Here is a 13,823-nt window from a genome sequence, read left to right as displayed (position 1 = left end):
ATAACTGTTTCTATTTTTATATATTTTAAAATGTAATTTATTCCTTTGATGTCAAAGCTGAATTTTTTAGCAGCTGTTATTCCAGTGTTCAGTGTCTCATGACCTTTCAGAAATGATTTTAATATGTTGATTTGGTGCTCAAGAAACAAATAATTTCTTATTATGCAGCACGAAAACAGTTGTGCTGCTTAATATTTTATTGGAAACCAGGATACTGTTTTTCAGGATCCTTTGATGAATAGAAAGTTCAAATGAACAGCTTTTATTTAAAATAGAAAGTTTTTGTAATAACAAATGTCTTTACTGTCACTTTTTGCTGAATAAAAGCATTAATTTCTTTAAAAAAAATTTGCTGACCAAACTTTTAAAGAGTAGTGTGTTACATTTCAGAGAGCTTTTCATATTACCAAAATTACCAAAACTAACTAACAAACAAAATAAAACATTGTTTGGCTGCAATTTGAAATCAGCAGAACAGTTTAAATCAGTAAATTTGAAATAATAATAAAGAAAAACAGTTTAGAGGTAGATTGTTCTACATGAACACATTCACTCCTCTGATCATATAAATGCATTACTGCAAATTCCTTTTCCTATACTTTTAAAAGCATCTTTATTATAATCCATTAGAGCTGTTCTTATAAAAAAAATTGTTATTTGCTTATAATTGTAGGATTTCATTGTCCAAAAATTATAATAATATCATAACATTTTAAATCACATTCTTCACTCCTTTTCTCTGTATTCTTTACAAAAGCACAAGCGACCGCTCTATGAAGTACTTGAAGTATAAACTCACTCATAACATAAAAACAAATGAAACTATACGCTTTTGACCTTCTTTGAAGTATATTATGTGTTCTCAAAGTAAAGTGCCCTCGAAATGATACAGGGAAAAGTAATTAATGAAATAGAGGTGTAGGAAAGATAGCAGAAGAGTTCCAGCGTTCATTCAGCAATGAAGGGCTCGAGTCTCTTATTCCGCTGTGATTGGTTAGTTTGGGAGCTGAGCAGAAGAGTCTGATTCTGATTGGCTGCCATCTGTTTCACCTGGTTTAGATTCTGACACTTTTAGAACAACAGTCATGGAGTCTTTAAGTCCTCCTTCGCAAGTGCTGTCATCTTTCACATCAAGGCTGTTGGCAGATCTGCCTGTGTTCTTGAGGATCCCTCTTAGCTTACGTGTAGGAGTCGGAGACTGAGCGGGGGGTTCAGGAGACTGAACAGGAGTTGGGGTAGGTGGTGGGGTGGAGTCCTGTTGCACAGGTGGAGGAGAAAGTAAAGAGCAGGATGGGACAGGAAGAGGGGTTGGTGGACTTTCCGGAGAGTCCGATATGAATTCCAGAGTGATCTCACAAGGCTCCACCGTCATGTAATTGGATATACTGGAGCTGAACTTCCTCAGGACGGGCGGAGTGGGACGCTGAGCCATGGGTGGGGGAGGAGTCTCACCATCACCCCCTGCAATGATAATGCAGGGTGGGATGTCCTTGCCAACAGAAATTGGACTGGATGAGAACATGAAGGCGGTTAGCAGTGGGTCGTCTGGATCTAGAGATGCGTAAGAGTCCCGGCTCTGTCTTGGCGTCCGTTCGGCTAAAGCTTGCTGCTCAAACTGTCTGGCTTGTTCTCGGACCGACAGCTTTGTTTCTGTGCTTCTACCACCTTGATCTACATCAGCATCGAGCTCTTCCCTGCTGTCCTTAAGCCCCGCCTTCAGCTCTTGCTCCTCCCATTTGGCAGGGTCCAAGAGTGCCTGCCGGCACAGAGCATCGTAAAGCCCTCGTCCTCGAATACGGGACGGCAAAGACCAAGAAGTCATCTGGCTGATGGGGCTTGTCGGAGATGGGACATCACGGTCCAAAAACCCAATGACCATTTGCACCTCCGAGTTGGGCTCGGGACTACTTGACGATCCATCCTGGTAAAGCGGATTTTGCGTGGTGAGCGGCCGTTGATCCAAGAGGAAGGTGACATTGCTTTCTGACTTGGGCAACCTGTCGAGCAACTTTCCGTTTCCGGCACACAGTTTGTGAGCGGCGATAGCACGAGAGGCAAAGGCTCTTATGCGACTCTGTCGATCCGCCTCCTCGATTACAGACTTTCGGCGCCTTCTGCAGCCCACGAGAGAAAATGAAAGGAGAGAAGATTGAAGCATGTGTGGAAAGAGACGGGAAGGAATTGAGGAAAGAGAACAGTCATGGGAGGACAGAGCGCTAATGACCCACTACACCAAATCCTTCACTTTAATGGACTTTGAAAGAGCTCGGCCAAACAAAGTTGCTCAAGATTTTACATTCAGCTTTAAAAAAGCTAAAGCAAATACTCTTAGTCAGGACTTCTGAGACAAATAGTTTCAGAATAGATTCAGAAAGTCGAATTTCAAAGTTCCTATTTGGAAAAGTGCAATACAGGAATTATACAGTTTTAATGATAAACATTCACTTGTAAACCAATAAAATGCAAACTTTTGAAGAAAAAGATGTTTAAACACAGGTAATGAGCTTTTTTTGTTTATAATCATAGGGTATACCCACTGGGTCAATGTGAAGACACATTTTCTTCTAAACCACATCTGTGGTTTACTGCGGCATCTGAAAATCTGGCAGATCCATGACACAAGAAGATTCTATGCTATGTTGATCTCATATTTAATGTCTTTTTTATTTTAATGCTATAGATTTATGTAGCAAATAAGAATAGTTAAATCTACCAAATATATTTGTGACAAAAATATTTTCAGTTTCCTTCTGAGTAATTAAATCAACAGGTTTTTTTAATAACTAAAGAATATGTAAACTTATGGTACATTATTTTCCATTAGTTGGCATGAGATTCAAAGCGTCATAATTATGTATTTCATTGAGTGTCTAACGTAAATGAAACCGTTACAATTAAAAGTGTATTGATAAACAATTACATATAATTATTATGGGATATCCTTCATGCACTGTATGAAATTCTCTGTTTCTTTCACAATTTCTTTTTTTAATATACAGTATATGACAGTGTATTTACATTAAATTATTTTATCAAAATAAACAAAATATGGTACCATATATTTGGTACCAAAATATTTGTACCAATTCTGGGAACCTTTTGTATTTATATGGTTATTAAACAAAACAAACTACTTTTATGATTCTTTTCCCACAAAATGGTGCTCCACCATGATCAATAAAAAAATATAATGTTTTTCTGCACTTATACACTATGGGAGTATTGAAAAACTAAAATTTCCTTAACATGTGCCTTTAGCCCCTGTTGTACCTGCAAAACAAAGAACAGCACTGCCATGTTTCTTTAAACACCATCATCTAGGCCTTGAGCAATATGATATAGACTGAGAAATTAAGTAGGAATACCCTGCTACATCCGACTTTGTATGGAACGCAGAAATAATATGATGAATGCAAGCAGACATCAAAATTGTGTTTTTCCAGCTATGAAGCATGAAGATCATACACTAGCACTTAGGGCTGGACAATTAATCAAATTTCTAATCGCAATTACAATTATGGATGCAACAATTACGTAATCGTTCAAAGATATGTTTATTCCTTTCTACATTATATTTTAAGGGCTTTTCCATTTAGTTTTAGTATAACATTATGATACCATTCATATTTTTACTTTTTTTATAATTTAAAGAAACCAATCTGATGTATATTTGACATTTGAGGCTTAATATTATAGAAAAGCACTAAAGGTTTTTCAGTTCGAGTGTTTTCAGCTTGTTTATTTTCATATAAAAATACGGCATGCAGTTGCATCAAACAATGGTATAAACATCATTCAATGTAAATTGTGATAATCGTAATTAATAATCGCAATTACAATTTCAAGGGCATAATCAACAATTGTGATTTTTGTCATAATCGTGCAGCCCTACTAGCACTCATAAACCAGTCTGAAATCCCTATCTGTTCAGATAATCTTCGTTCAAACATCAATCAAGATGAGCTGTGACAATGGCGAGTCTCAAAGTGAAGGACGTGAGAAGCGTGTTTGTTTGCTTTGAGGAAAGAACTGCGAGGAACCACTAGAGCCGGGAGGCGAGGGCTTTATCTAGCCAAACTACTAAAGCTTTAATCCACTACAGAGCTACACACATGTATCTGTGCATTTTTTTATTTTTTAACAGTAAACAGTAATAAAAAAAAAATTTCCTTTCAATATGCAATTCGACATGAATCAAGGGTAAAAACAGATTAAATGGTAAAGAAAACTAGCAGAGCAGTTACACAGAGACTAGAAACTACAAACCACAAATGTAAGTCAAGAGGGATTTTAAAATATATTGAAAGCAGTGTGTAAGAAAGATCACTGCAGGGAAATGCAGCATATTTTATGCTACTCACTGTAGTCCAAGCCTGGAAAATGCAGAGAGAAGATGAGAATGAATGAAACATGAGAGGAAACATGCATGTAGACAGAGGGATATGATGACAATTTAACACAGGCAGGCCCTGTTCACATTTGGCATTTGCATGCATTTTCAGTGACTGAATCAGAAACTTGACCACAAAAAAACACCAAATGTAAATGCACACAAAACCATGTTCTACAAAGGTGTAAATGCAAATGTGTTTTTATTAATCACATACAGTACAACTAAGTAAGTAATATATACTGTAAGTGGTGGTTTCTGTGGATAAGTGTGATCATATCTCTATTCAAATCGCAATGGAAAAGCACCCAAATTAATGCAATCCAGCTAAATAACACTATCTAAAATTAAAAAGCCAAAGCAACAGTTCTCATTTTCATTTAGCTTAACTTGCCCCCCCAAAAAAAAAACATATTAATGAAAACTATTTTTGACATATTTAAAAAAAAAATAATAATAAAAAAATATGCAACAAAATTACCCAAAATTTGTAAATTAAAATACAGAATTAAAACTATATATTTTAAAACAAAATTGGAATTATTTAAATTAGAATTACAGAATTAAACTATATGTGACCCTGGACCACAAATCTTTTTGCTGAATAAATTAGCTTTCCATTGATGTATGGTTTGTTAGGATAGGACAATATTTGGCTGAGATACAACTATTTGAAAATCTGAAATCTGAGGGTGAAAAAAAAAATATTGAGAAAATAGCCTTTAAAGTTCTCCAAATAAAGTCCTTAATGGTGCATATTACTAAACAAAAATTAAGTTTTGATATATTTATGGTAGGAAACTTACAAAATATCTTAATGGAACATGATCTTTTTCTTAATATCCTAATGATTTTTGGCATAAAAGAAAAATCAATAATTTTGACCCATACTATTGCTACATACATACACACCATACTGCTACAAATATACCCGTGCTACTTATGACTGGTTTTGTGGTCCAGGGTCACATATATTATCAAATTATTAAATTAAATTAAAATTACAGAATTAAAACTATATATTTAAATTAAACTACATATTACATCAATTTTTAATTCAATTAAATTAATAATTTATTACTTTAGTTTTTTTGGGTGAAATTTCCGGTAAAAATAAACATAAATAAATACATACATCAACAATCATTCTGAGGGTCACAGAGAGACTCCTTAATCATTGTTTACAAGGTTGCTGACAGACCACTGTTTTTATTAATATCCAACAAAAAAACTAAATGTTTGCCCAAAACCCAAGCAAACAAATTCTACCCTAATGTTCCTTTCTGTTGATGGTATTAGACTGTTATTCAGAAACACGGTCCAGCAAACTCAGCATCTATTCTAATGGATTCGATTCAAAACCACGTCTTTTTCGCTGTCTATTTGTGTTAGCAGCTGCATTTGTTTTGATTGCATTAAATCAAAAGCACTTTAAAAGGCTTTACCTGAGGGACACAGATGCTGTGCTGCGGCTATAATCTTTTAATCTATTAACATTTCATTCCACTCACAACAGCCTTTAGCTTGGCAATGGACTCCTGCTGCACCAAATCCACGCGTCCAGTGAGCACATCTCTATGGATGGACTCAGTATTAAAGCCAACAACGCAGCTAATTTACTAAAGAAACAATTACCTTCGGGATGTCAAAAAGAAACAGTTTCTCCCTTTAGAGAATGTCAAGGAAAAACTAATTTCTTTTTCAAATGAAGAACCAGGTCAGGGCATTGAAGGGGTAGTTCACCTAAAATGTTATATTCTGTTATTCTATTATTTATATTCACATGGCATTCCAAACATGATAGACTTTCCTTTTCCTCCATGTGACATGAAATAAGATATTTAGCAGAATGCTCATGCTGCTTTCGTCCATACAAATGATAGCGGGTGGCAAAAATCATACACTTTGCCGCAATTTCGCTTTGTTGCATATATAACAAAGAGTGAAAAATTTAAGGGGGTCTGAATACTTTCCGTACCCACTGTATTTAGAATGAGTTCAAAGAATAATTACAAAGAAATGCACATTCAATTGAAAGTACATTTTTAAAGTAGAGAGACTGAAATAGACTTTTCTTATAAAACATACAGTATATATTTTACAATGTACTATGGACTACTTTTATGGTGCTGTTTTGGTCCATAATATTTTTGTGGAGTTCCAAGAAAGTAAGTCATACAGGTTTTGAACGACGAGAATGAAAGAAATTGATGGCAGAATTTTCAGTTTTGGGTGAACTATTCTTGATTTTCCTACAGATACACACACAAATCTTGCTAATCATCTCTCTGCTGTCTGTGCTGAAGGTTAAGGGGTATTATTTAGGACAGGTAACTTACATGCCGCCGTCTCCCAGCTCCTCGTAGAGATTGATCGGAGCGACACCTCCTGTCGATTTTCCGGCAGGAAGAGCCATCTGGATACGGGCAGTTTTGGCACACTCGGCCTGCCTCCTGTAAAGCACCCCCAAAGAGTGAGTTTCCTTCATTTCAAAAGGCTCATTTCAGCTCTATTATAGGAGGATATGAGGTCTGGAGCTCCGGCAACTCTCATTTGATCTGTTCCAGCACTTTTTATTCATTCAATGCAAAATATCATGGGTTATTCAGCACCTTTCACACTGAGATGAGGTGTTTTATTAGGAGGGAGCTGAACCCGGCTCACTTTCTACTCTATGAGGTCATGAAACCAGTAATTTCTGTTCATTTTTAAAGGCATCGCTATTGTGCTGGAATCAGAGAGGGCTGGAGTGAGTATGTCCTTTGCGTCTCATCTCAATTCAAGCTTTCTACTCGTATGTTTCTGTTATAAAGGACTGAACCAAATAACGAGGGTACGAAGGCACACAGTCTCCGGCAAATAATTCATCAAAAAGAAGAATTTGAACTTACTCTTTGAATCTGAGCGCAGGGTCCACATGCAGTGACAGGAAGTGCAGGGAAAGAGGAAGAAGAAAGGAAAATTATTAGATAATTAGGCACAGGAATAATTCAACGAAACACAAGCAATGTAATATCATATAATATACCCACAAACCAACAGAGGACAAATGGTTTAGAAAATGGATAGTATAATAAGGATAATATATAATGGATATAACAGATAACATTGAATACTAAATATGAAAATATAATAATATAATTATATAAATATATAATTTAAAATTAAGTATACTCTCTGACCTGTATGTAAATGCCTTAAAAAGGGGTTTCTAACCACTCTTTTTCCAGAAAATATTTCTATTGCACATACATGAATTGTCATACGTAATTGTCAGTAACTTGGTTAATCAGCTCATTGTGTAACAGATCATGATCTTAATTCATATTTTTAATCGACTGGCAGTCCAAACTCTAATTTCACAGGTCAGAAAATGCTCATAGTGTTGAACCATGCAGCCCATTTTGGTTGCTGCATGTGTGAGTGCATAATTCATGCTGTAAAATGTGATAAGAGCACAGGATAACCCCGGTTTATCCCACATCTCCAGAGTTGGGAAACAATACAGCTCTCAGCAGCACCCCCTCTCTATCTCTCCAGCTCTCTATTCTCCTTCCCATCTTTGTATTTCATACACACACTCTCTCATCCTGACCCTGGGCTTCCTGGAGGCTATCAAAGACGCGCTCCTCTCAATATTATTTATTTAACCAGAATGCAATTACTCGAAACACAGTGTGAGATCTCGTAATGTGATATATAAGCTCACACTTGTGTCTCCTTTTATGCATCTTTAGTAAACAACCAAATGAAACGACATAAAAATGTCACTTCACCTTTAATACAAGAGTCTAATCACAAACTGAACTCTTTAACATGCATCAAAACATCTGAATGCAGTCATGCATGCGTGTGTGTGCGTGCGAGAGCAAGCTCCACACACGTACTGTAGGTGTGTGTGTTTAGCTGTTTGTGTTCACTCTATGATTGCCCATCTGTTATGTATTTACACAATAGCTGATGACTGTCTCATTGGTGTGTGCAGAAGGTCAGGACCACACTCACGTCTCAGAGGAGCTGCTGTGTGTGGAGAGCAGGCCCATATGCTGGGCTTTCATGAGTAGATGTGACGGATGGATCGAATGCCTGGGATATGTCACAAATGCTCATAATTAATCTGCTTTCACACAGAGCTGGCTGGGAGATTAGCCTGTTAGCATGGCTAATTACTGAAAAAAGCCATTTTAATACCTGGCATCCAATACTCATCTCCCTCACCTACTGTGTGTGTTTTTTCAGCCTGTCCTCAACGCTCTCAGAACTGTAGAGGTTACAAATAGAGACACGCAACTGTAGAGTAAAACGTCTTCATGTGTGTACAATAGGAGCTCTGAGATGGAAGGTACACGAAATATGCTGTCTTTATTATGTTAAATGTTTATATACTTCTTAACTGCTAGCTAAATGTCTACTAGTCTTGTAATCATAGTTAACTTTTGACTATTGACAAAATTCACGTTTTCAGCTTATTCTGGCTAAGAATCTCACACTTAGAAAAGCAGCTGTCGAAACAAGATGTATAATGTATCTATGATGCATAACATTTGTGAATATAAATGATATATATACAGTTACATAAGGGGGATGCGGTTTAACAAATCCCATTTACCATAGTCATGAAGAAATATGAAGGAAATATGAAGAAACATACATTAAAAAAAGAGCTTTTTGTGATCATTTTTGTGTGCTTTTTTACACCTTAAAAAAAAGCAAATACATTTAGAAATAATAATAACATTATTATTATTATTATTACGTTTTTCAATTAACTGGCTGTCTAATACTAGAAATACTAAAAATTATTATTATTATAGTTTGTATTTATTGGCTGACTACAATTAATAGATAAATAAACTAATAACACTCAAATTAATAAATAATAATAATAATAAGTTATTATTATTATAACTTGCTGCCTAATACTAAAATACTGCTGCTTCTACCAATAATAATTATGTCAATTATTAACTAATAATACCCCACTGAAAACAAACAAATAAACAAAAAACCTGAAACAAGTCTAAGCTGTTTGGATGGTTTTATAGCTGGTTTGCAGGCTGGTTTTAGAGTGGTTTTGACCACTTTGACCATATATTAAAAACACCACTAAAATCTGTACACTTTCAGGCGGCACAGTAATAATGCAACTGTATGAATGAATTTTTTTTATTGAAAAATTGAGAGCAAATTAAAAATAAAATGTAAAAAAAAAAAGAAATCAATCATAACGCAACGGTAGGAATGAAACTGAACTATAATGAAAAAACTAATTTGTGATTATATTACAAATAAATTAAATTAAAATGACCACTTCTTTAGCTGGTCAGGCTGGGAGACCAGCTTAAACCACCTAAGCCCAGCCAACTAGCATAGTATATATTTTACAATGTACTATGGACTACTTTTATGGTGCTGTTTTGGTCCATAATATTTTTGTGGTGTTCCAAGAAAGAAAGTCACACAGGTGACTGATTGAATGACGACCGAAATTTCTGAGATAAATTTATGGCAGAATTTTTATTTTGGGGTGAACTATTCTTGATTTTCCTGCAGATACACACACAAATCTTGTTAATCATCTCTCTGCTGTCTCTGCTGAAGGTATTATTTAGGACAGGTAACTTACATGCCGCCATCTCCCAGCTCCTCGTAGAGATTGGTCGGAGCGCCACCTCCTGTTGATTTGCCGGCAGGAAGAGCCATCTGGATACGGGCAGTTTTGGCACACTCGGCCTGCCTCCTGTAAAGCACCCCCAAAGAGTGAGTTTCCTTCATTTCAAAAGGCTCATTTCAGCTCTATTATAGGAGGATATGAGGTCTGGAGCTCCGGCAACTCTCATTTGATCTGTTCCAGCACTTTTTATTCATTCAATGCAAAATATCATGGGTTATTCAGCACCTTTCACACTGAGATGAGGTGTTTTATTAGGAGGGAGCTGAACCCGGCTCACTTTCTACTCTATGAGGTCATGAAACCAGTAATTTCTGTTCATTTTTAAAGGCATCGCTATTGTGCTGGAATCAGAGAGGGCTGGAGTGAGTATGTCCTTTGCTTCTCATCTCAATTCATGCATTCTACTCGCATGTTCCTGTTTTAAAGGACTGAACTGAATAAGGAGGGTACGAACGCACACAGTCTCTGGCAAATAATTCATCAAAAAAGAATTTGAACTTACTCTTTGAATCTGAGCGCAGGGTCCACATGCAGTGACAGGAAGTGCAGGGAAAGAGGAAGAAGAAAGGAAAATTATTAGATAATTAGGCACAGGAATAATTCAATGAAACACAAGCAATGTAATATCATATAATATACCCACAAACCAACAGAGGACAAATGGTTTAGAAAATGGATAGTATAATAAGGATAATATATAATGGATATAACAGATAACATTGAATACTAAATATGAAAATATAATAATATAATTATATAAATATATAATTTAAAATTAATTATACTCTCTGACCTGTATGTAAATGCCTTAAAAAGGGGTTTCTAACCACTCTTTTCCCAGAAAATATTTCTATTGCACATACATGAATTGCCATACGTAATTGTCAGTAACTTGGTTAATCAGCTCATTGTGTAACAGATCATGATCTTAATTCATATTTTTAATCGACTGGCAGTCCAAACTCTAATTTCACAGGTCAGAAAATGCTCAGTGTTGAACCATGCAGCCCATTTTGGTTGCTGCATGTGTGAGTGCATAATTCATGCTGTAAAATGTGATAAGAGCACAGGATAACCCCGGTTTATCCCACATCTCCAGAGTTGGGAAACAATACAGCTCTCAGCAGCACCCCCTCTCTATCTCTCCAGCTCTCTATTCTCCTTCCCATCTTTGTATTTCATACACACACTCTCTCATCCTGACCCTGGGCTTCCTGGAGGCTATCAAAGACGCGCTCCTCTCAATATGATTTATTTAACCAGAATGCAATTACTCGAAACACAGTGTGAGATCTCGTAATGTGATATATAAGCTCACACTTGTGTCTCCTTTTATGCATCTTTAGTAAACAACCAAATGAAACGACATAAAAATGTCACTTCACCTTTAATACAAGAGTCTAATCACAAACTGAACTCTTTAACATGCATCAAAACATCTGAATGCAGTCATGCATGCGTGTGTGTGCGTGCGAGAGCAAGCTCCACACACGTACTGTAGGTGTGTGTGTTTAGCTGTTTGTGTTCACTCTATGATTGCCCATCTGTTATGTATTTACACAATAGCTGATGACTGTCTCATTGGTGTGCAGCCTTCTTCACACTCGCCACGATGTCAGGAGAACGGATCTCCAGAATCCGCCCGCCCTCGCCCAGGTACGGCTGGAACTCTTTATTGATGTCCAGAATCTTGCCGTCCAGAAACCTGTCAAACACACATCGAGCAGACATTTTAGACAAGAATTTAAATTTCGATCTTTCTACACAAATATGGACCTGTACAGTAAGCACACCATAAATCACAAAAAACATCCATAACAGCATTAGCACATAAATAAATAAAGTCTGTACACTTTTAGGCTGCACAGTAATACTGCAACTGTACGAAAGAAATTAAAGTGCATTGAAAATGAACTGTGATCAAATTAAAAAATAAAATAAATACTGCAAAAAAAAATATTATAATAAAATCATAAAGCAACTGTAGGAATGAAACTGAACTATACTGAAAAACTAATTTGTGATTATATTAAAAATAAAACAATACACTTAAAGTATACACTTAAAGTATAAAATAAAATTAAAAGAAATTATAAAAAATGGTGTAATTAAAATGTCAAACTGTCAAACCACAGATAAATACCTGCACATTATAATCACAAGATTCCACTCACATACACAGCATGTTTATACTGTAGTAACTATGACAGCCTTGAGATGATTGACAGCTAGATGCTGATAACATTCAGTGTCAATCCAAAGCATCTTCGACAGAGAAGCGGGAGCCAAGAATCCTGCTAATGAGGGCAGCATCCGTTCAGCTGTATTTAGCCTTTTCCAGTCCGTCATATGAGTTACTAGGCAACATGATATGGAAATCCTCATTCTCCCCTGCATGTGTAAATGGCTTGATTGTGCTAATATCAACCTGAGTTATTATTATTTAATATACTGATATAGAGCTGTTTAGCAGTGCCACTCCAAAGCAGAGCAAGAGTACTTTTCTCCTCAGTCGACATGAAATGTAAAAAGACTTGGCTTTGGTGACACTTTGTTGATCAATAATGTTTAAATAGACCTGCATGTTAAGTACTTCATAAGTATCCACGGCAGACCAATTAGCCCTGCTGCAGCAGAACACTTCAACAGAAGCACCTAGTAAACAGGACTGTTCAAACACAATCGATTATCCAGGTTTAAAGACTGATGAAAGACTGTGTGTTTGATCTATGTGGTCAAACAGACCTACAAAACCATGTGTATATGAGCTCCACAGCATCTGAAGAGTTTCCCTTTCAACTTTAAAGAAATGAGGGTGAATAGATTTTGATTTTCAAGGTGAACTGAGTAACTCTGTTGCTATTCTGAATTTAAACCTGTAAATTTTGCTCTCCACGTTCCATCAGCTCAATCCAGTTGACTTTACTTTCTTTCTTCTGTGAAACACAAAAGATGATATTGAAAAATCCTCAATCATTGAAAAAAGCCTCACTGTTTTTGTCCCAACAGTGTTGTTTTATACTCAATTTTCATTTTTCAGTCAGACTGCCATAACATTTAACAAGTGTTTATGGCGTTTAACTGAATAACAAAATCAAAAGAATAGGTTTTTTCCAAGCTGATTACTGGACTCACACTTACTCACACAAATAAAATAAAATTAAAATAAATGTCCACACACACACACACACACACACAAAATCACTCATCTGTCCTCATCTGTAACATAGAAAAACCACAAATGAGATCTTTCTAAATGCACAATTAAATCAAAAATGAAAATTGACCATTCAGTCTCCCTCATGTTCTTCCAAACCTATATACATTTTTTCTTCCATAAAACACAAAAGAAGAATGTCCTTCTTTTCTCCACACAATTCCCAGAGCTCCAAAAAGAACCACAAAATACGTGACTCATGCACTCTATTCCAAGTCATTGTAAGACATACAATGGTTTGGAAAATAGTGCAAGGAAAATAGTTTCCAGTATTTGAAGTAAAGCTGAAATAGCATATGTGTATATAGATTTATATATCAGGATGGTATGTGCTGGTTCACTAAATGGAAAAGGAACGGAACAGACTCAAGCTGGACTGAAGCACACAGGAAACCGAAAGGAGTGATGAACAAACTGCCAATATTTTGTTTCTTTTCTTAATCAAAGACGCTGGAACATCATTTCAGATTGTTAGATCCAGGTTTAACCCCTGGTTTTACCCACAAGCCCTTCATCTCTTTGAATCGCATCCCTGTTGTGGA

General features: G+C 36.1%; 1 protein-coding gene across 1 annotated transcript in view; it reads right to left on the bottom strand.

The window, feature by feature from the left end:
• Positions 1 to 994: 994 nt before the first annotated feature.
• The window catches only part of LOC107601022 (protocadherin-15-like), a 206,231-nt gene continuing 193,402 nt past the window's right edge, over positions 995 to 13,823 (bottom strand). The window contains exons 31-34 of the mRNA XM_016293037.1: positions 11,658 to 11,769; positions 10,017 to 10,159; positions 4,362 to 4,373; positions 995 to 2,114 (exon numbers count right to left, since the gene is read on the bottom strand). Coding sequence (XP_016148523.1) covers positions 995 to 2,114; positions 4,362 to 4,373; positions 10,017 to 10,159; positions 11,658 to 11,769 — 1,387 coding nt within the window. The remainder of the gene's footprint in view (positions 2,115 to 4,361; positions 4,374 to 10,016; positions 10,160 to 11,657; positions 11,770 to 13,823) is intronic.

The sequence above is a fragment of the Sinocyclocheilus grahami genome, unplaced genomic scaffold (genome assembly GCF_001515645.1).
Source record: "Sinocyclocheilus grahami isolate Dianchi unplaced genomic scaffold, SAMN03320097.WGS_v1.1 scaffold297.1, whole genome shotgun sequence".
NCBI classification, from domain to species: Eukaryota; Metazoa; Chordata; class Actinopteri; order Cypriniformes; family Cyprinidae; genus Sinocyclocheilus; species Sinocyclocheilus grahami.
This window is presented reverse-complemented; position numbering and strand designations above follow the sequence as displayed.